Source organism: Caloenas nicobarica, chromosome 3 (genome assembly GCF_036013445.1).
Source record: "Caloenas nicobarica isolate bCalNic1 chromosome 3, bCalNic1.hap1, whole genome shotgun sequence".
In the NCBI taxonomy this organism is placed as follows: Eukaryota; Metazoa; Chordata; class Aves; order Columbiformes; family Columbidae; genus Caloenas; species Caloenas nicobarica.
This window is the reverse complement of record NC_088247.1, coordinates 17,153,691-17,179,098: the sequence shown is the minus strand read 5'-3', so window position 1 is coordinate 17,179,098 and position 25,408 is coordinate 17,153,691. Positions and strand designations below refer to the sequence as shown.

At 37.9% G+C, this 25,408-nt stretch overlaps 1 protein-coding gene across 3 annotated transcripts in view; it reads right to left on the bottom strand.

Moving 5' to 3' along the window:
- The window catches only part of KIDINS220 (kinase D interacting substrate 220), a 75,452-nt gene extending 50,044 nt beyond the window's left edge, over positions 1-25,408 (bottom strand). For 2 of the 3 annotated variants that reach the window (XM_065631426.1, XM_065631428.1), the window contains exons 1-13: positions 25,264-25,408; positions 17,752-17,898; positions 12,558-12,656; positions 10,994-11,092; positions 9,400-9,498; positions 8,246-8,347; positions 7,736-7,834; positions 6,623-6,820; positions 4,164-4,262; positions 2,831-2,929; positions 1,896-1,994; positions 781-958; positions 16-180 (exon numbers count right to left, since the gene is read on the bottom strand). In XM_065631426.1, the coding sequence (XP_065487498.1) occupies positions 16-180; positions 781-958; positions 1,896-1,994; positions 2,831-2,929; positions 4,164-4,262; positions 6,623-6,820; positions 7,736-7,834; positions 8,246-8,347; positions 9,400-9,498; positions 10,994-11,092; positions 12,558-12,656; positions 17,752-17,859 (1,444 nt within the window). In that variant the 5' untranslated portion in view covers positions 17,860-17,898; positions 25,264-25,408. Of the gene's footprint in view, positions 1-15; positions 181-780; positions 959-1,895; positions 1,995-2,830; positions 2,930-4,163; positions 4,263-6,622; positions 6,821-7,735; positions 7,835-8,245; positions 8,348-9,399; positions 9,499-10,993; positions 11,093-12,557; positions 12,657-17,751; positions 17,899-25,256 lie in introns of all 3 variants that reach the window. The other variant, XM_065631427.1, reaches the window with a different exon arrangement.

The window sequence follows — 25,408 nt, the reverse complement described above, 5'->3', positions numbered from 1 at the left end:
TAAATCAAATTTTACCTTCCAGTTTCTTGAGCAGGAAAGATTTTCCACTTCCCCACTGTGCATATAAGCCCACGCAGATCGGGGGCTGCATGGTTGGTTCGCTCAGAATATCAGCCAAAGCGCTGCTGTACAGGTCGTAACCCAGCATGTCCCCGTCACATTCCGTGGGAGATAAGTGTCCTGTAATACAAATACCATGTTACAGCACTTTGCTTTAAGAAATCTTTTCAATATGGCAATTTTCATACATAAAATTATGATGGGTTCACCTATTTATACATATTCCTTTCATATAATAGTTGTTATTATTGGTACATTCTTGTTCAAAGGTAAATCAGCCACATAAATGTTAGGTAATTATCCAGACTATTAGAGCTTACCCCAAAAGACTTAAAATCCAAAATCACAGTAGGTTAAAGAAAATAATTCCTACATAAGCAAGATCTAAATAAAAACAAAAGGTCAACAGAAGTTGCACAGTATCCAATGTCAAAGGGTAAAGGTCAAAAATTAAAGGTACGTTTGGCCTTTATTGGTATTTTAGAATGACAAATTTTTTTGCCAACACGTATTTTTAAATCTTTCCCATTAGTTGCAACGTTAAAAAACTAAACAGTTACTACTTTCTGACACAGAATTGAATAAACTCAATTCTCAATATGCAAGTGGTTAAAAACAATATAGGAGATTATTCAATTAATCATTCATCTCATTAAAAAAATGCTCAGTTTTCATCAGTCTGAGTTCAGATCTGAGGAAAATATAAATACTTATACTTACTGGCTCCAAATATCTGTGTTAAAATACTCTTCTGGTGGCTACAGTCAATATTGTAAGGTGTTTCTCCCACTTTGTTGGGTCTATAAAGCAATCTCCCATCCTTTGGATTTCTTAAGAGCAGCTCAGCAAGTTTACGGCTTCTTCCACGAATGGCAATATGAAGAGGAGTATCTCCTTTCTGCAATTAAGTGACAAACTAGTAATATCTAACACGAATTCCAATGATTATGAACAGACCAATATGTTCCAAATTGTTTCAGATGCATTGTTTACTTGAAATATATCTTAAGGTATTCTCAACAACATTAATGCCTTCTAGCAAGTGTTTTTTCCCCCAGAGAAGCATTACAAAGGTTTCAAAAAAGACACGTGAAAGGCAGTTCTTATGTTAAATCTAAGGTACTACCTTCTTTCTTAAACATTTATTTTAAGGTTCATGAAAACTGTAGTTTCTATTTATAAACAATGTCTACTGGCAAATTCAGGGACTTGTTAAGAATAAGAGATACTCTGTGTTAGAATTATTTCAATGTCTGCTCAGACTTCTCCAAAAAGCTTTCTGTTAGAAGTTTCCTTATTATATCAACATTATCACTTATTTGCCCTAAATATGATACTAACAGGTTAAAAAGTATCAAATAAATATTCCTGTATTTAAAAGGTTTACTATAAAAGTAGGTAATGTTGAAGAGAACAGCAACAAACCATTGTGTTTGTCTTTGGCACTGTGTAGTTTAATGGTTATTAATCAAAACCAAATGTCAGTGACAAATAACAACCATTCTCTACACTCTTTTCTAAGTCTATTAAGAATCAGTATTTTTAGCTGTGAAATTCTTATCCCTCACCTGGAATTTTTTCTTTTCATATTACTGAAAGCAGTCTAATACAAACAAAAAAATCAAAATATTAACAGTGGGAATAAACGTACATTTAAGTATTCTGATCTATTTAATTATGAAGCATATGGGAAATCAAGCATTTAAGTATTCTGGTCTACTTAATAATTAAGCATATAAGAAGCTCTCTTCTTGTTTTAGCCTTGACAGCTCACTACAAAATTCTGCTGCAAAACTAAAATTATCAAATATACTAAACAAAGAAATACTATTTACCTTGTCTACTGCAGAGACTTTAGCTCCTTTGTCCAGAAGAAGCTCTACTATTTCAATATTTCTCATCTTGGTTGCCTTTATAAGTGGTGTTTCTCCATCCTAAAAAAGAAAAGTAGGCCTAATAAAAAAAAAATCTTCCTGGTATACTCAAAACCAAGCAAACACGAGTGATATTGTAATGAAGCAAATTCCAAACTTTAAAAAAGAATTTTCATTTCTGTGCAAGTAGCCACACTTCAGCGCATAGGTTCTTGAAAAAATATCACAGACCCTGTATTCTAGATCGATTAGAATCACAGAACAAAATATGAGTGCAAAACACATTTCTGTTCATGACGTCAGAGAGAGAGAAAATTCAGATATAATACAAGGTATCTGAGAAGAGACTCAGACTAATTCACTGCTGTACATACTACTTCCTCTGTTTTTTTTTTATTCCCACATGCAAAAGAACTCCAAAAACCAGAGGTCTTAGCTTGGCAATATCAGAAGCCTGCTCCCTCACTTCCCAGTAGCAGCCGCTCCCTACTCCATATTGCTGGTCATGTCAATGTTGCTGAGGTAAAATATCCACACATTCTCTACTACTAAGTTTTAGTATAATAGTAGGTGATGCTTATCAATAAAGGGAACATTACAATTGCTGAAAAAAAAAACCAAAAAACTGTATTTCAGAAAAAAATGAGGGGCTTTTTAGTGTGGGTTTGGGGTTTTTTGGTGAGGTTTCTTGTTTTGTTGTGGTTGGTTTAATTTTTTGGTTTGTGGAGGTCTTTTGGGTTTGTTACTTTGTTTTGGTTTGGCTTTTGGTTTGTTTGTTTTTACAGCATGCAAAGTATCCACACTTCAAAAAAGCAGAATTCCCTATTCTGTTCTTAATGTCACATACAGATGTTAAACAAAGCAAATTATGTCCTCAATGACATTCTAAGAGTTACCTTTGTACATGTTTCAGTATCAGGGTTGCATTGCAAGATATCCCTCACCATTGTAGCATTTCCCTTCTCAACTGCCCAATATAAAGCAGTTTTATTATCCTAAAAAAAAAAAAGACCAACAAAAAGTATTAAATGTTAAAAGTACTTTCACACCATTGGATTAACTTCAAAAACTGTATATAAAATACAACCATTATATTGAAAACAGCACACAATACAGCAAATGTTTGCATAGTTCAGGGCAAAGGGAAGCGCTACCCAATCTAAGCAGTACACAAGTAGTAGACAGCCAGAATCTTCCTCTGTGCCAACAAGGCCACAAGTGTGTTCTGTAGATTAACCCCAGCGAATGGCTGGACAGATACCCTCACACTGCCGCAAGTCACAAGCCTCCCTGTCCCCGAGGAGTTTGGGTCCTCTCGCTGTTTCTGTATTGCCTTGGTCAGACCAGGACGTGAAAAAACTCCAGATTTTCAGACCCATGTCAGCAAGAAGCTGAGACACACGATTCCAGGTTTCCAATGGCAGGTTAGAGGAAGAGATCCAAACACTACTTTTTCTCCAAACTAAAAGCTTCTTGGCTTCTCTAAGAGGCTCTGCATGGACAGCAGGCACTGAATCTTTGCAGCTCTCAGTGACTAGTTGTGTTCACGCTCGGCAGAACATATGTGCCTGCGAGCAGAGTGATTTGAATAGCTTCAAGAAAAAGAAATCAAGCTGAATGTAACAATAAAAACAAGTACTGTGTTGAGTAAAAGAGCTTTCAGTAGAAGAATAAAATAAAAACAATACCTTCATCAAAGGACAAAAAAAGAAATAAGATGTAGGTAGGAAACATGGAAAACACTGACAAGGCTGTTTAAGGCAAGAAAAGAAGTTAGTGAAGGAGAGAAAACCAACCAAGCACAGTGACAGAGCTGGCTAACAGAACTGACAACAGATGTCATCTAAGGGGTATCGTATTGTAATATATTGATAATAAGTTTAAAATATTAAGTATTAAAATAATATTAAGGAGTTTTTAAAGTATTTCATCCTTTTAAATCCATTCAGTAGTGCAGATTACGTAAGTTCAATTCACATCCTTTGCTTTTCGACCATTACACAAATTAACTGAAAAAAAATGCTGCTTAACAAGTCATTACAATTACACATGTCTTATATCTTAAAAACTGCACAGCAACATGATATAGTTGTATTGTTCGAGGAGAATCTGACTTTCCTGCAGAGTAGACTGAGCAAGTTTTTAAAGCCCTGTTTTCAGAAACACGGTACAACTGTTTGGTATTCAAATTCACATCCTATACTCTAACACTTACATTGTTGTACTTACCTGACCTCTGATGTCTATATCAGCGTATTTATGGAGCAGAGCCCTCACAATTTCAACATGACCTCCTCTAACAGCCCCAATCAGTACTGTATCTCCACTCTAGAAAAATTGTGAAAGAACACTGAAGATGAATTAATAGTGAAAAGAAATGCAACAGAGAACAAATTACATCCTCTAAATATATATTATGCCTATTTATATTCAGTAATCTGTACTCATTTTAAAGACAGATAAAAAAAATAGTTCTCCCTCTGCAAATGACGGCTATATAGCAGAAACAATTCTGCAATTTTTGTTTTGCAAGGAGGGAAAATATTATAAATTTACGGCAAAACAAACACCTTGAAATTATGTCCAGCTTAAACCACTATCATAAAAATAAAAACACAGTTAATAATGGATATGAAAAAATGCAGCTGTTCTCTATGTTCATAGGAGGACCAACCACTCACACTAATAACCTCTTTACAATCAGACAAGAACGCTGGCTGTCTCCTTTAGATGTTTCACAGCTGACAAAAGAACTTCAATAATTTTGAAGTATTTTATCCCTTTTTTTGACTCCTGTTTACATACACTATGCTGTCATAAAGAAGCTAAGCAAAAGGCCCATTTTATCTCAAACTGATCAAAAGACATAATATTTTGCTGCGGCAAATGGAGTTGTATATCCGTAAAATAAAGTTACAATTCTGCATAAGGCTTCTGAATTTAACACACTTAAGTATATGTCAGAATTTCAGAAAATGAAATCCTGAAATTACCTAATACTTTTTTTTTAATGATGAAACAGGAAAAACAAATAGAAGTATAGCTAAATCCCAGGTGTGGAATTCAGTTAAAAAGCTCAGTGGCAGTAGATCCCTTGTTAGTCATAGTCGTTACATACCTGGCTGCAAAACAATAAATTTTCCTTATCAAAGCCCACTCTAGCATCTGAAGCTAAGACTACTCATTGTTTGACGTGTTTTTGGAATACAGTGAGCTGTACTGAAAACTGTAATTTATCCTTCCCAAAACCACAGGGATGCAGACAGTTTTAGAATTTTGTGACAGAATAAGTGGGAAGGGAGACTGCAATGTATTTTCTTAAGCATTTAAAGTTTTACTTTGATATGTCCCTGAGATCAAATTTGTTGTCACATGTGACACTGCAGCTCAGTACGTAACCATCTAAGAAATGCACTAGGTTGACACTTGAAATATAGGAAAATGCATCCAAAATCCTTTTAAAATTATGAAGCAAATACTAGGAGGTTTTCCTCTCTTCTCTGCAACCTCAAGCAACTCAATTTAGGGAGTGGGAATTCAGCCTCAAAACCGTATTACTGCTCTGAACTAAAACACTGATCTTCACCGAGGGAACTAAGTTTAGGTATTAATACCTAACAACCTGCAGCCCCAAGTGTGCAGTGCTGGCACTTCACAGAATCACAGAATGGTTGGGGCTGGAAGGGACCTCTGGAGATCATCTAGTCCAACCCACCTGCTAAAGCAGATTCACCCAGAGCAGATCCCACAGGAATGTGTCCAGGTGGGTTTGAATGTCTCCAGAGGAGGAGACTCCACAACCTCTCTGGGCAGCCTGTTCCAGTGCTCTGGCACCCTCTAAGTAAAGAAGTTCCTCCTCATATTTAGATGGAACCTCCTGTGCTTCAGTCTGTGCCCGTCGCCCCTCATCCTATCGCTGGGCACCCTGAAAGGAGTCTGGTCCATCCTCTTGACACCCATGCCTATGATATTTATAAACATTGAGATTAAAAAAAAATCCCCTGACTTTCAGAAAAACCTGACTATCCAGAGGACACTGCAGACAGTCCAAGGCACCTATAAAAGCAACCAAATAAATCCCCACGTAGAGCCAGCAAGCAGATTCACAGGCTGGTCACTGCCCATACTGTGTACAGGCCTCTCCCCAACAAGGCAACAGTAGCCGGGGTACAGCGCACACCTTTCACCAGTTACATCCACATGTCTGCACCCAGAGCTAGAGCCACCCTCTAATATGTGCACTTTTCCTAGTAAAAGTTTCACTGTAAAAAATAAAGGCAGCCACTGAAATAAATTTATGCTTTTTTATAATATCAATTTTTTACAATTTTAACAGCACTACCACACATATTAATACACAAAAGCTCAGCCCAAACTTCTAAGTTAGTTCACTATGTTACAGATAAGACAAATATACAACCATAAATCATTTCCATGCCCTATGGAAACTCACAATTCAAGAATCTTAAAGGAAAAAAAAAAAGTAATTTCTGTAGTTTACCTTCACACAGCAACATTTGCACTTAACATACTCATAAAATAGCAATACATAAAAATACCCCTAGGTGGCAGAAAAATTAGAAAGCCAGAAAAACCATGTACTCACAAATTTGCATACACTGGTATTTAAATATATATAATTATTTTTTATATATATAAAACCACAATAATGATGAAAATTTACTCACTCTATCAGGAATGTTCACATACGTTCCAGCATCAAGAAGATCTTGCACAATTTCAGTATGTCCTTCCTTTGATGCAATCATCAAAGCTGTGTTTCCATCTTTATCTGTTAAGTTTACATTTGGGTTCCTTTTCAGTATTTCTTTTACTGAGTCAGTATAGCCACCCTTCACTGCTACAATAAGTGCAGTCATAGAATTCTTTAAACAAAAACAACAGATTTTTTTGTACAGGGGATATAGAAATCATCGTTATATCAGCAGTTTAAATAACAAAAGAACACTCCCTGACACGACTTTCTTAACCATGCAAATGTTACTTTAGTTTTATGTTTTAAAGTGCACTACTTGTTATGTTTTTTTTAAAAAAAGAAATAAATGAAGTACTACAGTAGAGAACACTTCAAATGCAAACAGTGAAGCTCAGATCAGGTTATTTTAACTCCTGAATGTCACACACATGGTAAAATCATTTTCTTGTCATATGGGAATACAGTACTATCAGACTGCACAGGTCTGCCAGTACCACTCACACGGAGGTTTTTTGAAGAACTTGAGAAATAATCATATGAATACAAAAAGTTGTCCCAATTACTTTATTTTGACAAGTATTTAAAGTGGCTTACGCAACAACAACAAAAATCAGTTTTATTTAAAACCAATATGCAGCTGAAAACTTCTAAAAAATTTCCAACTTCTGAAAAGGCACAACAGCCATTATTATTTGCAAAAGATGCTTTGTATTTTATTTACTTTTCTAACAGCACTGAGGAAAGAGTTGTTTGATGTACTGGTTTGGGTACGGAATGAATTTTGATAGTGTTAACCTTCAGATAAAAATAACCTGAATTCACTTATGTTCATTAAAATTTACACTTTACGTAACAGTGTGTCAACTGTCAATACAACTCCCTAGTTATGCAATATTTTTATTAAAAGGCATAAAGAAGTTTAAATAATCCTCACGTGTCATTTGCAAATACCTGGAAAGTGATATGCTAAAACATGAACATTTAATATTTTTTCATGTATTTCTTAGTATTTGTATTATAAATGAAACAGGACACACAGATGTATCTACCCACACTTATCACTGGAAAATGAACAGTTACTTACAGCTCCTTCTTGATCAACATCAGCTCCCATCTGCAGCAGATATTTCACACACTCCAAATGACCTTTCCTCGCTGCCCAAACCAGTGGGGTGGTTCCATACTGCAAAAGCATTTCTAATATTTTATCATATTGCTCTCTGTATCTAGTATCCTCTACAGTCTAGTATTCATACCGTACTTTATTGCGTTAGTTTTTACAAAGATACAATGATAGCTTTAAGAATTATTTTTCTATGCAACCCAGGATAGCAAGATTTCCAATAGCTTAGAAAACAGAAATATTCTCCACTGAAATAAATGTTCACGACCATCTTCAGCATAGTACAGAAAAACCTCTTGCAAGTATAAGGACTTACTCCAGCACACCAAGTCTAATTTCACAGGCAAAATATAACAGCGGGTGTTTTTCCCATCAAAAACTCATCTTTTTTTTTTTTTTTAAATAAAACTCACTTTTACAAGAAATGTATCAACAATTAAAGGAATTAAATATTATATAAGTATAACTTACTTTGTCAGAGCAGTTCACTTTAGCTCCATATTGCAGTAAGAGATGTACTATGTCTGAGTGGCCCCGTCCTGCTGCCCAAATAATTGGATAAACACTGTATTGCTTAGAATGAAAAAAAAAAGACATAAAATCAGACTCTTAATTATTTTTCATGAATAATTGATCACAACAACAAACATATAGAAGAAAGAATACACAGAAATAAATCTAACTACATACCAATTGTTGCCTAACACACTGTCTAGGTGATATCTAGGAAGACGTCTACTTGTTTTGAATCAATTTTGTTTTATAACTCCTTATACAAGGTTTAAAAATACACATCCTCATCTTGATACAAACATTTGTAATGTAAGAGAGAAGCAACAGACAGCTGTGCAATATCCCTAAGTAAGTTGGGCTGTAGGTCAATCACATCATGTGTGCAGAAGCTGCAAGAGCAGACCAGATGAAATCCGCAGTCAGAGTGGTAAGTCACTGATGTTCTTCCCTGAGCATTCACTCTTGCCTCAAACACCAGAGAACTGATAGTATAAACAAATTGCTCGTTCGAGTTTCAAAATGCCTATACTTGAATAGAAAATGCTTATAAAGTCAAATAAATCTCAAAATCTTAGGTTTTTAAATTCTCTCGCACATGCTTGGTACGTATTTATATGATCTAGCCCAGGGGTGTCAAACTCATTTTCACCAGGGGCTACATCGGCTTCGCAATTGCCTTCCAAGGGCCAAATGTAATTTTAGAACTGTATAACAAATGTTATATCCCTGATCTAACCCATTCAATACCTATTATGAAAAAATTAAATTGTTTCTAAATTGCACATATTAGTTACTTCATTAATTTCCACAGACACAGAAAAATGACAATTGTTATACAAACAGCATTAGATACACTACTTATCTCTTCTATTATTTCCTCTACTGCTAATTTGAATCTTATTAAGAGCTATACTCGTTTGCTTTAATTAATAATAAAACTAATTAAAAAAGTGACTGTCATACAGATTATTAAAGCAATCCCTTCATAAATATAGTGACTGATGTTATATTGAAAAAATGCAAAATATTTAATCAAGATAATAAGATGAGTGCACAATTCAGGACTTTATATTTGGGAGTGGGAGGATGGGGCATTTAAGACTAAAACTTACCATTCCTGTGATGTTTGGATTTGCTCCTTTCTCAAGTAGCAATTTAGCTACTTCGGTACGGCCTTTATATGATGCCCACATCAGGGCAGTCCATCCTCCCTGGCAAGCACAATTCAAAGAAATGTAAAAACTGAAAAATAATCTCTAGAAACCTAATTAGTGACTTTTATTTCACTTTGTATTTGTCCTAAGACTGTTTTGCAAGCCCAAAACATAGTAAGGATTGACTACACAATGTTGTAATCCTACTTACATAGGATGAATAATAAGCACACGTATGAAAGTACTGATTTCCTTCTGTATGCAAAACTTGGGAGAATATAGTATCCTAAATGTTCCTGAATTTGCCGTAAACTCTGAATTCAGACTTCAAGTGCATACAAATCCAAAAACCTAGAATCCGAAACAATTAACGTGGAGGGTTTACTTTTGATTTTCGTAGCAGACAGTTGGCCTTCATAAGGTAACTATGTAATGATTTGCTTCTTCATGAAAAACAAGCACATCATGTGTCTTCTTAAGGGAGTAGTATGAGCAACTAGTTTCAAACTGGATTGGTGTATTCATTTCAGTTTGTAAACTAAGAGACAAGATTTCACAATCTAAGACATTTGATGGGTAAGGCAACCAAAATTAGTTTTAAAATAACAGTTTGCCTCTGATAACTGTAAGCACAATTTTTATTTCTTCATAATACAGTTTTGCGGAGGTAAAAGACCCTTCTCAGCCTGGCCCAGGCCTAGAAATCAACCACTCCCCAGGTAGATGTCCTCACCATTACACTGTTATAGAAAAGTTGGATTAGTGAGAGGTGGCAAGATCCCTCAGCCTTCAGACAGAGTGGAACTTCAATTAAAGGAACCACTTGAACTCTGCCCTAGGGGTTTTCCATACTCTAACTTAAGCAGAACAAAATTAGTCTTTGCAAGTACTCAGTTCCCCCTCCAGTCAATGGAGAGAAGTCTACAGCTCTTCAGAGGTGTCCAACCTCCTAATCGTGTGAGCAACGGCTGTGGTTCTTTAGGTGGACTGGACTAGAGCACCCTCTTTCCTATACAAGAAATTGGGCAGCATGAATGAAAACAAATTCCAGGATACTGAGAACAAGGACTGCTCTATGAATAATCACGGTTGACTAGAGACAAAGTAAATATGGACACCTATCTTCTGGGGAAACATAACATTTATTCTACCAGAATACTTTTTTTAAAAAAAGGCCATCACCACAAAAAAAAAACAACAACAAACCAACCTCCTCAGCTCCCAGAAAAACACCCCCCACACAAAAAAAAAAGAAAAAAAAAAAAACAACCAACAAACTCTTTTTTCAGTTTAGCTTTTTGCAAATCAAGTCAAGAGGACAAAAGCAGCCCTAGAAACAAGTTGCCTTTACTAACGCTAAAGCAACCATTTCAAAGCTGTAAAACCAATATTTAAATATACATTCTTTTCCATTTTAACAGCATGGAGTACATAATTTAAGAAAAAAATAATCTTTGATTTGTTGACATTACTGAAAATCTCCAATCTTGCTGTTGTTTTTCTTGCTAAAAAAAGGAAAATGTTTTTATTTTTACACTAGGACAACACATACCAAATCCCGATGCTCCAAACTGACATTGTAATTCAGTAGCTCTGCCACAATAGCTGCATGTCCTTCTTTAGCTGCTGAAATAAGAGCTGTCCAGTTATCCTAGAAAAAGGAAAAAAAGTGACATTTAAGTGATATTCAATATTTCAATACAATTACCTTGTTTTTCAAGTGTTTAACCCACATTAGGAAATCCACAGCTCCTTAAAAAAGCTGTCCTTTAAAAAAACAAACAAACTAGTAATAAACTCAGAGATTACCTGCCAGTTATACACATAAAAATACAGAAGACCAACAACTACTCCAAATCTCCCATCCAGTTATCTCCTCTCCTACCCCAACATCCATCACTCTCCAACTCCTTAGTGCATTGCAGGTTAACTTCTTAAAAAAATCATGGAGAAAAAAACATCTACAAAGGGTTAGAGAATGAGGTCAAGACATTGAGAACTGCTTGGCGAGGACAAAATCGTAACCAAGACCACAGCAAACGGCGGTGGTCTGTCCCCACACACAGTGGGTGACAGCACCCAAGGGGCTAATACACATGGAAATTTGGGCCACAGCTCCTTAGATTCATGATCACTTCAGGAGAGACACATTTCCTCTTGCATTACACTTACCTTCCATCCACTGCTCAAATGAGGTGTGCTATATGCATATAAATATAGGAACACTTTATATGGCAAATGTTCTTCCCGTAAGTATAGGAACTGTAACATTTACAGCAGATGTAACCAAATGTCTCCAAAAATAGAGACATTTGCTTTCTCTCTTTTATTTTTAATTCTCTCTTTTTTTTTAATGACAGGTTTCATACCTGACTTTTCCTACAGGTCTATACTGCCAGAATTAAGTGAAGGCAAAAGCAAGCAAACAAACAAACAAACACACACCACAAAAAACCAAAAACACAACATATTTTTCCTGTTTATCACTCTTCATTGGAATGTACAGACCTTTCAAAACTTTAGCAATACCTCTGTCCTATTCACCCTTTCTGGGCATCCCTCACCTAGAGTCAACCTTTTTCGCAAAGACAGGAAGATAGTTCATAACTTTGAAACCCTTCTCTCCTGCTGTTCTGACTTTGACCCAAATTAATCCTTTAATCCAAAGTCTGCCTCAATATTTATGGAGAAAAAAAACATACAAATCAAGGAAATAAAAATCCTTGCATACCACAACATCACAGAGATGAACAAAATCACTTGGACTCATCTTTGATTCTGTAATTCTCTATTCTGCCAGTCTTTTTACGGCAAGTACTGCCAATCCTATTATTACAGCTCCCTAGTACTAACTTCCCAGGAGAAACAGCAGCAGCATACAGCAGAGAACCTTAGACATTTAAAACATCTTAAATATCCCCATTCTTTACAAAGAACTGTATCAGAGGAATGTAGAGCGAAGCAACTTTAGATAAGATTTCTGTTACATGTCATCATTTTCCATCTTTTTTTCCTCCTCCCCTCAACGCTCACCTAAATACCTTTTCTTTGCCTGCATCTTGAAATTTTTTCTTCCTCTGTTGTTAGTTACTATCACATAAAGTTCTAATACTTACAGCATCTTCCAAGTTGCAATTGGCTCCCTTCTTTAGAAGCTCCTGGACAATTTCTAAATTGCCTTGCTCAGCAGCCAACATGAGTGGAGTCTGGCCATTCTGAAATTAAAATGACAGGAAAAGTGATGCATTGGGAAGTGATGCAAACAACGCACATACACCAACAATAAAAGGTCAAACGCTACAGAGGAATGTTGTTTCCAGTTTTTAACTGCCTGCAAGAAGGATTGTTTTCAAACCACACAGTAAACTTGCAATAAAAATGGAGAACATATTAAAACCTGTCCCATAAGAGATTTAAAAAAACAATGCAAAATAAAAACAAAACAAAACAAAAAAATCAGACATTAAAAATGGTTACCAAAAAAAAAAGTTGCATTGTTAAATATCTTTCTTTCTGAATCATTTGCCCACTGAAGACATCTCTAATACAGCCTGTTACATCTTCAAATCTTGAAGCACCTCAGTCACATTGTTTAGAAATGAATAAATACATGAATTTAGTATAGGAACCCCAACGGCCATTAAAACAGTAAGATTTCTTGTTGAAGTCTTGGAAAAAATAGTCCAGTATATACTACAGTTTCATCTGACAGTATAGCAAATACAGACATCATTCCTGTCCTGTGCAACACAGGTTCTGAACTGGCAGCCTCATCTCAGGGAAGATGAAAAACAGAAAAGTTGATTTATTTGCCTTCAAGGATGTTTTAACAGTCAGTTACAATCTGTCATCTTTTGATTAGTTTATTTTTGTGTCAGCAAACTTCCCTTCAGAGCTACTCACAAACAGAAGAAAAACCTGAGATACAACTGCTCAGCATGCTGAAAAATAAAATCTACTAAATTTGACAGCAAATCTGTTGATCTCAACAAATTTATAAATTAAGATAATTTTTCCTGACCTTTCTTGTGCCTTTTCTCTGTACCATATAAAAACCCCAAATTACCTAGTCTATAAATAATGCAAAAGCTACATGTTAGAAATTATATACCAGTAATCTCCCTGAAAAGAATAAAATCAGAATATGGTAGGATCACTAATCTTCATAAGTAAAATAATAAACAGTAAGATTAATAAAGATATTTCCTGAGTTCTTTCCACTCTCTATGTTAAAAGAAAAAAAAAAAAGCACTGATTCTTTCAAAAAAGCTTTCTAGTCCATCAGCTATTCTCTACCTGGTCTTCACAGAATCTTCCCTGTGACATTATGGAAAACCAACAATATTACCAGTGACAGGATATAACCCAATACCTAACAATGCAATTTTTTTAAGAGGGTTGTGATGAGCGGCACCACATCCAGCTGGAGGCCAGTCACTAGTGCAGCACCACAGGGGTTTAACCCCTTCAGTAAGGGCCTGGGCGATGGGACAGAGTGCACCCCCAGCAACTTCGCAGCCCATACAAAATTGGGAGGAGCAGCTGATGCACCAGATGCTTGTGCTGCCATCCAGAGGGGCCTCAACAGGCTGGAGAAATGAGTTAACAGGAACCTCATTCTACCGGGTGTAGATGTCCAGGTTTCTGTATCAAGGTCTCTGTGAAGAGAGGTTGGGAGTGCCCCATGCAGTTGCAGAGAGGCTCTAGTATTCTCAGACAGATGTAAAACTTTTCTATTATAGCACTGAAAACATCGTTCCCTTCTTGCTACAAGATTCTCAAGCATAGCTTCAATTTTTCAGCAGATCATGGAGATTTCACCAAAGAAACAAAACATAACTACTTAACTACTATGCCTGTGGCATTCGAATTAACTCAAAAGTTGTCCAAGAGCCTAGAAACTCCAGAAGAACTAAATGCTCGTATTTCTCACAAGCACATCAAGTACTGTTTATCTGTACACCACAGCTAAGCCTAAGTATTGGAATATCCAAATTATAAAGGGACACACCTGTACCTTTTTAGGTAAGTCATTCAGTAGTGATATCATACAGATTAGCTCTCTCCCACAGTCCGTGCGAGAACAGAAGATTCTGAATTGAAGATGCAGAAGGAACTTCAGTATCAAGAGTAAAAGGAAAGGCACATCAAAGGAAACTGTAGGTTTTTAGGATCAAAATGTATCACACAAGTCAAGCATCTATCATTAGCTGTTAAGTAATCAAGGTACCTGGTATTTGAGAGAGAATGCACAGGGAGAAAGGACATGCAGGGGAATGGCAGAGAGACTGAGACTTGCTCTACTTAACTGAAACTCCTGGTGCTCCTCCAACAAAATCATCCATACACAAGTTAGCTAGAACATCCCAGCTTTTCCGGAAACTGATCACAGTCCAAATATAATTATTACCAACCCAATATGGGTTGGTAATAGCGTGGGTGATCCCACCACTGGACAAGTCACTGCAGCCTGGGAGGTCCTGGCACTAACAAATATCAGCTTGCCAGCAATCTTTTTAGACATAACTCTGCTGGCACTCGAGCTCCTGTTCTGGTATTTTGTCTTTACCCAAGAAGAAAAGATGTACTGGCAGGTTCAAAACTGGAAACAGAATTGCACTCAATGCCACTAAATTCCAGTGAAGAGCTAACATTTAAACAAAACTCCTATTATTGATACATATAAACAGCCTCACCCCATCATGGGTTTAAAATTGATGCAAACCATACATGTCTCCAGAGATTACCTTCTCCAATGCAATAGATCAGAAGACTGAAAAAATTAGCTACCAGGGAAATGATCTCTGCAAAAAAGGCAGCTACTGAAACCCAAGAGTGCACTTAGTCTCACTAAGAAGAGAAGAAAAATTTAGAAAAGAAGGTGAAGGCAGTGACATTGTTGATAAAGTTAACACAGACTATCTAGATTTCAGCCATGCTGTTGAGAGGAATTACCAGAGGGTAGAGACTATTCCTCTTCTCAGATACACCGCATGCCAGGTAGTGAGGTTCATGTGTATGCTTTGAAACTTAAAAATTCTCTCAACTATCTCAGCATATGCGCATATATAACACAAAGTGAATGTGCTGAGAATGACAGAAAACTGTCCTAAGTGAAACCAGATCTAATAACTACAGTAAGGCTAAATTATGTACACGGTTTTCGTATTTGCATTATGTTTTCTGGTTTTGAGTAATATCTTGCATTCTACAACTTCTTGCCAAAAATACTGCTTCCATCTTATGCAGGTTTTAAAAAAAAATAATGCAATAGAACAAGCACTTTCTCAGACCTACCTTAAAAAAAAAAATTAATTGCAAAGTCAGTTTTCCATATGCTACTCAATGGGTAAAGGTCAACTGTTCACAGTAACTAGTGCTCAGTCGAGAGGGTTTGATTTGGGGCTAGCATCATAGCATCTTCATCAACAGCCAGAACCATGAAACAGAACGTGGCCTCAGCAAGCGGACGGACTGCCCCAAGCTCGGGAGAGCTGTCAATATGCTGGAGGATGGGAATGCCGTTCAGAAGGATTTCAACAGGCTGGAGAAATGGGCTGACAACCCTCCTGCAGTTCAACAAGGCAAACGCAGAGTCTAGGATGGGCTGACCCCATACAACAATCCTGGCTGGGGACCCCACGCTGCAGAAATGGGCACGTGGTTCCCATGGGCAACGAGAACCAGGAGTCAGCTGTGCACCCTGAGGCAAGGAAGGCAAAGCAAATCCCGGGCTGCACTAGCAAGAGCACAGCTGGCCCTCTGCTCAACACAGGCGAGGCTGAACCCAGAATACAGTGCCCCAGGTTGGGCTCCTAACAGAGAGAATCCCAACAGATAGATCAACAAACTGCAGAGTGCAGCAACAGGGTCACTCAGGTGGTTATGAGACTGGAGTAAAAAACATGCAAGCAGAAACTAAGAGCTGGATTTTTTTCAGCCTGGAAACAGAAGATTAAGAGGACAATCAACATCAGCCTCACACTACCTAAAGGGAAGAAGATTCTTAGAAGACGAAGGCAGATTCTTCTCAGAGAGGCGCAGCAAAAAGACAAAAAACAACGGTCACAAGATACAGCAAAGGATAATCCAATGAAACATAAGGAAAATGTTTCGAAACAAAGAATATTTAAGCACTGGAGCATTGCCCAGAGAGGCTGTAGGATCTACATCCTTGAAGGCTTTCAAATTTTGATTGGGTAAGTCCCTGAGCAACCTGATATAACTATGAAGTTAGCCCTGCAATTAGGAGGGGACTGAATTCGGTGACCTCCAGAGGATTCTTCTATTCTGATTTTTTTCTATAAATCTGATTCTCTGAATATGCTGTTTAAGTCAACAAGATTCCAGTTCTACAGCACTGTTTAGGAAATCAGAACTGGGAAAAAAAAAAAAAAAAATGTAAGCTGTACATTCGGATGAAAGAAAAATCCATGTGCTTACAAACCAGAAAATCTACTACAGAAGATTAAATTAGTCAAATCATCTAAGCTTATCTGTAAAATACACAAGAGACATAATTGTGTATCAAGATAACCTGAATTTTAAAAATTGTGCAAACCAATGTGTACATTCACTAGCAACAAACATCTGCATGAATGAAAACCTCCCAGGAAACTCTTGGGAAGCTTTAGTGCAGTATAATGAAACCGCCACACATTTGCTTAACTTGCTGGTGGTAATATGCTCAAATCAGACGGCAAAGCAGCAGCTAACGATTATCGCACTATCCCAGGACTCCGAATAACCCACATTTCAACTCCCTACTGGGTATCAAGACTTCTTGTGTAATTCTGGTAAAGTCATTAAATACTCCTCCTTAAGTCTAGACTTACCTTTTGGATACATCTGTTTTCATCCACATGAGCACCTGCTCAGAGCAAATTGCAATATATGCTCCTATTTGGATCATATAACAAAGTTTCTCCTGCCTGGAAACCAGGATGTAGGAGAAAAGTTGTTATCCCAGGTTTCACCCCAAAATGGACAGGGCAAGAATGCACATGCAGCTGGATTTGTGAACAAAGAAACAATTCCCAGACGCATAAATACAGGTATAATCTCCATCCACAAAGTAAGAACAGAGCCACATTTCCAGCTAAGAACATTCAGAAAACAAATACAATTAAAAGTGATGAGGTGCTGATAAGAGACTGAAGCCTGTGGGTTTGGTCTGTGCAAAGGTAAGCAACCAGTTGAAAATAAAACTGAAATTTGTATCTTAAATAACCAGTGTGATCTCACTATTATTCATTTTGTAGCTAACAAGCTGAAATATGAAACTAACCTTTCCGAAAAAAATCATCTTACCTCGTTTCTCTCATCTACATCCCTGCATTTCTCAAGAAGCGCTTTCAGAGCAGGAACATTTCCTTCTTCTACATAGGTCAAAAGACTCTGACTCATCAGACTTGCCATCTTCGTACAGTATTTAAAATGCTTCTATAACAAAGTTATCTGTATTTCAGAAAAGGAAAGAAAAAAAAAGTGTAAATAAAGGCTACGAGAGTTAAACTGAACATTAGAAAGCATGAATTGTATATGCCAACAAGTTATTGATTGGGTACAAATACCCACCATTCTCAACAAAAAGTTGTGGTGACATGTGCATTGAACTCCATTAAACTTCAATGAAAAGCCAACTGCTTAATCTTTCTAGGTCTTAGAAAATTACATAAATTATTCTGATTTTTATGTATTGTCTAAATATGTATTTTGAATGGAATGCACAGTAGTCATTCATTTGCATATTTTTCTACATATATAACATTACAGGAATACCTGTGTATTTCATATACTTCATATACACTAGTTATTTACAGTACAATCCTTATGCTTTATATACATAAGCAGAACATTGAGACTATTCAGCAGTATGAATTTGCAACCTTATGGAACTCTGAGAAACAGCATTTATTAAATCAGTTATCATGACCTTTACCCAGACGTGCCTGCATGTGATGGCACGTTGTTAACTTGCCAGTCAAACTTAACGTAGCTTCTGTTGACTGATCATATGTTTTTAACCTCTAATATGAAAGACAGGAAAGGTTTTTCTTGGTTAAGGCAGTCCATTAAGAACTGTTTAAGCTTTCTAAAAAAGCTGTTCAGATAAACAGTAGTGTAACTGCACCAAATTTATGTGCACGTGGCTCCAGGGGCTGAATTATTCGTTGCACCTAAATTAAGTTTCACAGGATATAGAAAAAGTTGTGGGGCTTAACACAAGACACCACCAACCCCATACCACCTTTCTCCTCACCAGCAGATGACATGATTGCTTGCTTTCTGGATTTTTCTTGCATGATAGCGGCGGAACAGCAGAGAAAAAACTCCACCTTAGTGTTAGCTACATCCCAATAGACAGGCTGTTCTCTACCAGGAAGAAGCCAAAGACCAGTGGCTTTCCCAGGAAATGGTTCTAACTTTTATTCTCACATAAGAGCAGCCAGTGAATTTTTCTGCACTCCCAACTGAAGTGGAACATTAGCCAAGAAGTGACAAGAGGAAGCCAGTTGGATCTTCACTACACTTAGCATGGATAAGTTAGTTTAGATTTAGAGATGTAAATAAAACAATCTAGCTCTGCTTTAAATTGCTTGCACAGATTGTTAACAGTATCACACCATCCTTTCTCCTTCGGCAAGTAAGTACGTATAGATAAACACACTGCTGTCAGGATATGTTAGAGACAACCTGAGCTCACCTATAGCACCACAGCCATCAGGTGACCCACATACAGAAACGCCTTGGGTGTAAAAATGCCAGCAAAGAAGCCAACAAGCCCGGTTCATTTAACATGACAGCAGCTCTGGGTACACGTAGAAGAACTTTAAGCACACACAAATGTCTAAAAACAATGGAAACCATAAACTACATATTTTAAGTATGTAAGCAAGAGAACATGAGAGGGAGAAGAGAGAATAAGGAGGGACTACGAATCTCACTGTTAGACTTGGGCTTAAAATCGAGGTTGCAGCTAAAGGGACAAATTCCAAAGAGGATTTAGGCATCTGAATTCTTCATACTCCAAACGTCCACATACCATCAAAAAACCACACAAACCAAATTGTATCATTCAGATGTTATTTAAAACCCAAACCTAAAATCAGTTAAAAAAATCCAAAAACAAAACAAAGATTTCAAATACAAAGCCCAGCAACAATTTTACTAGGCACGGTACAAATAGCCAATCTCTCCTACAAGTTATAAATAAACTCAGAACACAAAAGGTCGGTCACATTTACCATACAGTTAAAGTACCATCATGCAAAGGGAGGTGAGCAGTACAACAGTGGTGTCATATAATTGTTTTTATTTTTTTCAGTAGGAAGAAGAGCTAATTGAGAGGTTGCAAACTTAAAAAAACCCAAATAACAGCAAAAATGAAAAGTTGAAAAGAAACTGATTGTAGTGACTCAGTGCCCACACATGGGCTCCTACTGCCATTTCAGAAACAAAAATACCAGAAAAGTCAGCGTCCAGCCTGGCAGCCCAGAGCAGCACGCCTCCCTTACAGCCTGCACCAGGATCTCACAGCCCTAAGCAGATGTCTCGAATATTCTTGGGCACCTAAAACAACATTAGACGTTCACATGCAGGCACCTGAATTCCTCCCATCATTTTTTACATATTCCAACAGAAATGCAAAAACCATGACTTGCCACTAGCTCCACTGTTCCCACTGACATTTTCTCAGCTCCCGGTGCAGTGTCCCAGCTTCTCTCCTGTAGCTGTACCTTAAACCCTCATCTCATTTTCCATATCAGATACTAAACTGAAAACTGTATTAAAAATCATCAGCAAAGCACGACTATAGCGTCTCACCAAATGAATTATACTCTGCAGTTACTCTCAAAATTTTGCCAATTAATTCTTGGCTAGTGCGAAAAGGAAAAAAGTATTCAGCATCGCTTCCTCCTCAAAGTGAGGTTCTTCCCTTGATGTTCCCCACAGCTGTATTTCAAAAAGCCCAAGGCAGCCCTGCTGCACTGTAGATAAATATCCTGCTTCAGACATCATTACTTGAACTCTCAGTTATCAAGAGAGTGCAGGTTCTGCCTTAATGTAGATCTGAATCCTTAGAGGCAACTTAAACCTTTGACTAACAGCAAAATACCTGAAGCTAAAGAACAAATCTAGAGCTGCATTTATAAAGTCCATGTTAATGTTACTTTTCTAAAATGACAAAAGCTTTGCAGGGGTGAACCATCTCCAAGTATATTACTATTATTTGTCACCTATGCTTCACTGTCACATAATATCCCCTTAGAATTAATAACAGTCTATTTTATAAAAACAGGAACAACAAAATAAAATATTATAATGATGAATTTTATATCCTCATGCTTTCATTTGCCACTTTCCAGACAAGCTTCTTAGGGCGTCCAAAAGATTAACATCACTGGAGGGCTTTAGGAAAGCACTGTTTAGAGAGTCAGTAACTGAAATTTCCATTTAAAATGCAATCTGGATTCACCAGGTTAATCTATGCATTAGTATTCTTCTCATCCTTAAACAAACACAGCAAATAAAGGAAAAAAAAAAAGGGAAAAAAACCCCTTCCAAGTAAACAAACAAAAAACCAAATTAAAAAAAAACCACCACCCCGCCAACAAATATACGTAAAAAAGGTGGTGGTTCTTAAGATTTTTTTTATTCCCCCATGAACAATAAACGTGCCTGAAATAAGGCTGAAGTTAATTCACCATACTTTCACTCATGACAGCAAGTCATTATAAATTGAGCACAGTCAGTCCACCTTTTCATTAAGTAAGGCTGATGTTACTATGTTATTAACATTAAGCTCTGTACTCAAAGTTCATGTTGGTTCTGGACACTAAGGTGTGTGGTTTCTTCCAAAGCTTAAGACTTCTTTTAAATTAACTTAAGTGCATCAAACCAAGACTCTGAGGTACAGTCTCTACCTACATAAGTGGCTCTATTCTGACCCCTCCAACAGAAAAAGCTCCTGAAATGTATATTCACGCATGTGGGGGAAAAAACAAACAACCCCCACACACACACCCCACCTAGAAAAAACCCACAAACAAACCAACCAAACAAAAAAACCTCCACACACACTCCAAAAAACCCTCAACCACACACCTCAACAGCTTATCCTTTGTCAAAATAAAGGATGAGAACTTAATCCCTGCCAAATTTCATAAATCTAGTGCAAAACCAGCACAATTCAAGAGCACCCACTACATATAGAGCCCTTAACTGCTCAATTAACAGCATTTACTTTATTGTTTGACACAGTAGAAGTATTTTTACAATCTATAGCAAACCTTCCAATTAAAATCAGAGCCCATCTAGAAACTGATGCCATTTCCAATGAGGATTAATGCTGTTATTTTTTTTCTTCCACCAACATAAACCAATTCCCAGCCCACAAACCAGCTCTTCATCCACAACCCAAACTTCCAGGCTTGGAAATCTCACAACACCCTCGGGCAGCAAACGCTGGTATTTTATAAGACTAACAGCCCACCACCAACTATGAAAAGATATATTAAGGGCACAAACACTCAGGTGAAGGTGACATTTGCACAAGGATTAACCTGGTTTTGTAAGGCGCTCCTCCTGAGCTGAAACACATGTTATCAGTGTTTTGGAAAGACCGCAAAAATTTGCTGATGCATAAAACTTTTGTTTCTTTCAACTGCATCAATACTGACTGCAGAGGTCCAGATAACTCAAATCTGCAGATATTTAATGTATTGTCAGAATCTTGTCTCAGTTTCTAACTACATTAAAAAAATCCCACTATTACACACCCAATTTTCCAAATAGCACCATTTTTTGTAGCTCTTCTTCATATTTTTCTCAGTTGTGTGAGCTCTGATAATTTATGAATAAATAACAAAATTGGTCAAACACTAGTGCTATTGATAATACTCTATCTTCTTGATTTGTTTTCAATAAGTAAAGGTGGTAGTGACAACATAAAATTCATGTTTTCTATCATATGATGAAAAAAATTGTTGCCCTCTTTATAATGTGTTTCCTTCTGTTTCCAGATACAATAGTCACCTTCCCAACACACAATGCTGTGGCAGATCTTTCAGTTAACTGTAGAGGGAAATAATTACAGTACTGCCGAAATCTGGGCATATACAAATCAGATACGGAAAGGTGCAGTTTTTAGCCGTTAAGAACTGGAAATACCATCTTTCCCAATTAGAATTCAAAGAAATGTGGAATACAGGAGATTTGGACATATAATAATTAGACTACTGTAAGCTGGTTTCATATTCTTACACATTGTTATACTTTATGATGGCATGAAAACACAAAAACAAGTTGGAACATCGCTGTTACTCATGCTGCAGAGAATCTCACTAATACAAACATTACCCATTCTTTATGACACTTTATTGTAATTACTTGCTAAATGGACATACTTCATAAACATTAAGATATCACAAGCCAGGCATCACATGAAACAGTAAATATTTTTAACTATTATTTCTGTAGGGACTGAGTCAAGCAAGATTCTGGTTAAAGAACAAACTTTCAAAACAGGTGAAATGAGTCTCTAAAATATTAATTTCTGGTACTCAGCAGCAGAAAGAAATAAAAAAAAAAAAATCTAAGTTTCTCTAGGTATCTTGCACCCACATCTCCAAAACCTGAAGTTTATTATGACTAATGATCTTCTGATGATTTTCAGCCTTTCCTTATTTATCTTATTTATTCTACTTCTCTTACCCAAACTCCTGTAATCCAGATGAGAAACATTCTAATAGATTACCTGATTCTTTGTTACTTTGTATCAAAGAACAAATAAGTGCAACTAGAAAACACTGAAAGACAAAAAAGATAACTAGAGACGAAGACATTCTTATTTTTAAACCTGTAACAAATAGAACAAAAAAAAAGTTTGCACAAAATGAGGTCCCTACAGATGTAACCATTACTACAGTACATTGTGAGAAATACAGAAAACTGGAGATACGCAAGTCATTTTTTTCCATCTCAGGCACTCAATGCAACCGCCATTTCCAAATATTGTAGCATTTCTATTTTTTTCAATAAAACAATTGAGACCAGAAATTACATGCAAAATACTGGAAAGATGCAAACACGTATTTAAACAAAAAGCTACCATTATCATCTGATAGCAACTATCAGACACGTCTATGTTCTATCCTGGTTAAAAAGATCAGTTAAAAGAAAGGTTTTGTGAAGTATCTGACAATGGGATTAAGCTGTATCAGGGAAACTGCCTTTAAGATAGAATTTAAATATTGCCAATGAACATATGAATTCCAAGAGAAAATTTAACTCCTGTACAAAACACAAAACACACAGTCCTACAAAATACAATGTCAGGTTTCAAATACTTCAAATGAAAGTAAACAGAAACAGGTATCAACAGTAAGCTTTTCAAAATACTATACCAACCAATATAAAACAGTTCTGTCAAAACCTGTACAAAATACACAAAACTGCAGCAAGATACTGTCTCACAAAGCAAACGCATTTCTCTGTATCATAAGATCAAGGGTTTGTTAGTCACAGCCACGAGGTGTATGACATAATCTAACTTTTGGAGTATTTTCACTTACAGAAAAAGTCAGTTGTGATGAAGATTTTTCTTTTGTTAAAAAGATTTAAAGATAATTATGGCCACATTTCAGAAGCTGTTGTCACAAAGAATTTCAAGTAGATTTTAATTTCCTGATAACCAAGTTACTTTAAATAACCACCATTGCAGAACAAAGAATAAACATTTATTCAATATACAAATATGTGGGTTTTCTTATGTATTCTGGCCTGATAAAAACCTCATTTTAATCTTTCAATTTCTTTATTATTTGAACAGGGAGAGGGGAGAGAGAGGAGGATGTGTCAGATAATTACTCCCATGCTTCAAACACTTTTCCAGCAAAAAACATATTACTGTATTACTTCAGCATCAATCCTTCGTCAAAAGTTACAGATCAGAAAGCACTTTCCCGGACTAATTTTTTAGCATGTATGAGAAGTGGCAAAGCCCTGTCCTTAAGGGATTTCCCTACTCGAAGTCCACTTCTACAGCCGTGCCCAGTGACAGGACCAGAGGCGATGGGCACAGACCCAAACCCAAGAGGTGCCGCCTGAGCAGCTGGAAACGCTTTGTTACTGTGAGGGTGACCCAGCGCTGGCACAGGTTGCCCAGAGAGGTTGAGTCTCCACCCTTGGAGATGCCCAAACGCCACCTGGACATAAACCTGGACATAAACCTGGACATAAACCTGGGCATAAACCTGGACATAAACCTGGGCAACGCGCTCCGGGTGACCCCGCTCGAGCAGGGGCTGGGCCGGGTGACCTCCCGAGGTCCCTTCCAGTCTCAACCACTCCGTCATTCTCCACCTTGGAGATCAGACACCAGACTCTTCGCCGGCTCACAGCTCCCGTCTCCCCGACAGGTACAGAAGGCTCCCGCAGCCGCGGGCCGGACAGCGGCCCCGGGCCGTGCCTGCGGCCCCCACGGCCGGTTCGATGCCCGGTGAGGTGTCCCCGCCACCCGCAGCCGACGGCCCTGCCCGCCCGGCGCTGCCGGAGCCCCCGGGGATGGGATGGGATGGGATGGGACGGGCAGGGCGGAGCGGCCCCGCCAACATCCAGCCCGGTCCAGGGCCTGGCCGACGCGCCGCCCCTGGCCATTAATCCCCCTCCCGCAGCGACTCCCCTGGGCCCCGCCGCTCCCAGGGGGCCCCGCCGCCCTTTGTTTGGCAGGCGGGAGCGCCCCCTCCCCCGTGCCCTTCCCCTGTCCTTCCGCGCCCGGCCCGCGCTGTCGCCGCTCCCCGCATTCCCCTCACCACTCACTCCACAGCCGGCGGGACTCGGCCCCTGCGGGCGGCTCCCCAAACCCGGCCGGAGCGCTGACAAGGAGGGAGCGGCGCCGGGCCCTCCTCACTTCCTCAGGGCGGCGGCGGCGGCCATCTTGTCCCGCTCCGCCCTCCTCCCCACC